We start from the raw sequence: 4397 nt of genomic DNA on the forward strand, positions 1-4397 counted from the left end.
TTTGGCAAACAACAGACATATTGGGCGATTATATCAATTATAATTATCACCGTGGCTCTATATTTCATTATCGACGAACCCCTGGAGATGACGAACATTGGAAATTCATCTCATATCAATCAAAGTGTTCTGGTGAGTTTTTCCTGTCGTTTTTTTTTGTAAAATTCGATCCAAGGTGATGTAGATCTTTGCCGGTTTTGAGTATACAAGTACACCGCTTCTTTCTTTCCAACGGAAATATTCAGCAAACTATTAGCTATAGAGTCAAGACCAAAGTTATATGAACTGTTCTTCATACAACAACAACAACAACAACAACAACAACAACAACAACAACAAAATAGCAGTGAATATATATTTTCACACTATAAAGTAGAAAAACAAAATATTTTCCCACTGATTTAATGTACATGTTTATGTATACACGGTTATGTGTCCATTTGTTTATATATATAATATATGTATGATACATGTATTCTGCAGTGACTAACTGCCGAACCCCATGTTGACTGACGCAACATCGACTGGCTATCACGTCTCATCACATCGACTGACGACTACGACGATAGACAGATGTTCCGATTTTCAGTAATTAAGCTACATCTTAAGAAAGCAATTTTCAAATTCCATATAATTTGATACATGTGACAAAGCTTAACAAAACACACATATCATATTGAGCCCGTTGACACAGTTTTTTAATCATAATGAGCAATTTGCATAATTAATGATTTTCGGTAATTAGGCTAATTCTTAAGAATGCAGGCTTCAAATTTCACATAGTTTTGGTATATACAAACCACAATAATGTGCACATTTTGGTTATTGATGACATAGCTTTTACTTTTAGTGAATAATTTGTATAAATTAATGATTTCCGGCAATTAGGTTATATCTTTCATAAGAACGAAAGCTTCATAAATCATATAATTTGATATATTCATTGACGATAACTCCATGCACAATTGTTATAGTTTTTGATAGTAATGTCGTTTGTATAATTAATGACTTTTGATAATTAGACCATATTTCATATATTGTGGTACATCATATATCAACATAACAAAGCTCACATTTACTATAAAGCTTTTTGATTAGCCTTTAGTCTAATGATAAATCTGCATAATTAATCATTTTTGGTAATTAAGAATGTAAACTTCAAATTGCATGTAACTTACTTCAACCATAACAAAGCACACATGTTTGATGTAGTTTTTTTGTACTTTTTAAGTGTAATGTGTAATTTGCATAAATAATCATTTTTTGGACATTAGGCAATATTTTTAGAATACAAGCCATACATTTCACATAATTTAATATATGCATTAGTGGTAAAGCAGTGCACGTGTCCTTTAAAACTTGTTTTATTCGTAATGGTTCATTTGCATAATTCATGATTTTGCCATAATTAGGGAATATCTTAAATATGTAAGCTTCTAATTTCATATATTTTCATATAATTAATGTTCCAATTAAAAGCTACATTCATCATGTACGATGACTAAGCTCAGAATTTTGCATTCAAACAATATTGTGTAAGAACACACATTAAAGGTTTGCCCTTACGGGAATTACATCTGATAGAAGTAGCAATGGTCCTGGAACAGATGGAACCTCCTTGTCCAGGCCTAGCTTTCCCTATCAGTTTGCTCTCTTCTGAAGTGAATCCATACTTTATTTAAACTTTAAATTCTTATCAACATAAATAATACAATACTCAAGTGATTGGACGATAAAACCATCAACACAATAAATAAATTATAAGTGATGAAGCGTGTCATTGGCTTAATTCAGTGCAAATAATATTGACAAATATGAAAAATAGATAAACAATGTGATCGCGCCATTGCTCTTCCAGCTGCCTGTAATTCGGCATTATTTGACACTGATAATCTTTTAATGAAACTTAATGTTATGAATACTATTCGCGTATTAATACAGGATAGCTAAAAAATTCTCAGTAACCTCGCGTGACACATCAAAACTTTGCTGAAATCTAAATCATCTGAAATAAAATTGTGGAAAAATTATATTCTGTTACGTATCCATGATAGTAGCTAAGAATTTCTCGATATGATAATGGGTGAAGGAACTAATCGAAATGCCTTGTGACTATATCGTAATCAGTAATGCCAATTTTATTAATCTACAGTTCCAGAAGCAGCTAAGTCGTTATAAGGTTACAGGGTCTGCAGACAGAAAAGGAAAAGAGTTCGGTTTTTTGGAACCACGAGATCACTTCGTTGTACCTAACATCGCACACTACATTTGGTTCACTTGTCACCAGTACAACTTCATAAATCTCGTTAGTATGTTGAGTGCACACAGAACTATGAAGGCAGAGAAAATTTTTTTTCACACGGACTGTGAACCAACAGGTGAATTGTGGGAAGAGGCCAAGACACTAATACCGACATTGGAAATCCATAACATGTCACGACCACAAATGGTGTTTGGCAAAAAGCTCAATCCGAAATGGCCGGAACATTCAGCTGATGTTGCTAGGTTACAAGTGTTAAGTCAATGGGGAGGTGTTTACCTCGATACTGACGTATTTGTTTTGGCACCACTAGAGCCCTTGCGTTACTATGACTACGCCGTAGGGAGGGCGTCTGATATTGCTGTATCGAACGGTATCATTCTCGCTAATAAAAATGCAACATTCCTGCAGATATTCTATGAAAGTTATAAAAACTACAACGCGAAGTGTTGGGGATGCAGCTCAGTTAAAAAACAAAACTTATTAGCAAAGCAGTACAAGCACCTCTTACACATTGAGCCAGACAGCCTCATTCAACCAAACCCGCACAACTGGGATATCATTTTCCGTGGACAATATAACTGGAATCACGGTCATTTCGCCATGCATATCTATATACGTTTTTACAATTCAAGATTCAAACAAAAAACAGTTTTTAACAAGGAGACAATCAAAACACTACAGAATGCCTTTGGGGAAATGTGTAGATATATATATTATGGATCAGCCAAGCTACTTGAGTAGTGTATTATTTGCTGTGTGTAAGTTCAGCAATTAGTGTTGTTACTATTTTTTACGTTCACTTAGTTACTGTCAATGTATGTACAAAATGATATGAAATTTGATTATTAAGATATTGTCTAGCTGCCGAACTTTGTATCCTACTCTACATAATTTTAAAAAGTAAGTGTTTTCTGTAACTGCAAAATATTTAGATTTAGTATTTTCTTACATTATAAATAAAGGTGAATGGTTTACAAGTGTAATTATGCCAATCTGAGACTAAATTACGCTGTCAAGTAGATCTTTGATTTTGAGGTAATCAGTCGTTAACGTTTTGGTTTCTAACTTTTAGTTTTTGGTTTTCTTACATGGTAAATTTAAACCTGGTTTACAAGTGTATTTATGCCAGGCTGAGTTAAGCTGACAAGTAGAGCGTTGATTTTGAAGCAAGAATTAAAGTTTTGGTTTCTAAATTTCGTCTTGCCATGACGTTTTGATGAGATAAACAAAAATGTGTTGGTTCATTAAAAACTTATCATCATGGTTTCCATATTTGTTGATTTTGAGGTAAGCATTTAAATTTTGTTTCGTTATAAACTTGCAGTTTCTATAGTTATTTATGCAATAGTCTGAGAAATGTTTCATAAGGAAGTTAAACTATGTTTTGCAGTATGCAGCTTTTCGCATTTCTTTGTTATATATGAGGGCTTCCGGTTTGTCTTGTTGACACATACAACGTTTTTTCCAGTCAGTTTTCCGGTTTGTTGTATAAGGTGGACCAGTGGTCACGTGGTCACCAGGTGACCAACGCCCCCAACGACTACCAAGGAATGAGTGGAAAGTTCCATCCCACGCAGAACTAACCGGATACCGAACAAGCTGAACCAAGTGAGTGAACGTCCTTGTCACGTCGTCGCTCAAGCTATCTCAGAATATTAGAATATCGATGCACTACATGCTCGTATATAAAGTCTAGAAATCAAACCTTATATCTGGATATCGTATAAGAAGTCACTGTCAATAAGGTAAGCTAGACTGGTGTAAACGGAAAACACTTTTCTGGCGTTGCGAGCAAATTTCGAACCTACGTGACGTTTTCGCGGGAGCCACGAAAACGTAAAATTCTGTGAACTTCTCGTGGTGAAGTCTTTCCTCGAGGAACCACGGGTTTTCGCGTTCGTTTTACTTTTAACGGTTGTACTTATTTATTTATTTATTTATTTATTTATTTATTTATTTAGGAAGTTAGTCGTTAGTGCAAGTTGTTTTGACGGTCACTATTTTGACTTGTGTTAGAGTTATTCTTATACGGGTTACGAAGTCCGTACGTCCGCACCTTGCATAACAATAACTTTTCTAGCCACTTTTGGAAATGGTAGCGTAACCAGTATACACAACATTATGGTGTAAAATT

At 34.2% G+C, this 4397-nt stretch overlaps 1 protein-coding gene across 1 annotated transcript; it reads left to right on the top strand.

Annotated features, from left to right (window-relative positions):
- The first annotated feature begins 2101 nt into the window (after nucleotides 1-2101).
- Nucleotides 2102-3004, top strand: LOC144432978 (uncharacterized). Its single transcript, XM_078121292.1, has one exon. The coding sequence runs from the start codon at nucleotides 2102-2104 to the stop codon at nucleotides 3002-3004; it is 903 nt and encodes a 300-aa protein (XP_077977418.1).
- Nucleotides 3005-4397: the final 1393 nt, after the last annotated feature.

Source organism: Glandiceps talaboti, chromosome 3, assembly GCF_964340395.1.
Source record: "Glandiceps talaboti chromosome 3, keGlaTala1.1, whole genome shotgun sequence".
Taxonomy (NCBI): Eukaryota; Metazoa; Hemichordata; class Enteropneusta; family Spengelidae; genus Glandiceps; species Glandiceps talaboti.

Bases quoted from the DNA above. Each gene is read 5' to 3' on its own strand.
- LOC144432978 (XM_078121292.1), top strand. From the start codon at position 2,102: ATGCCTTGTGACTATATCGTAATCAGTAATGCCAATTTTATTAATCTA.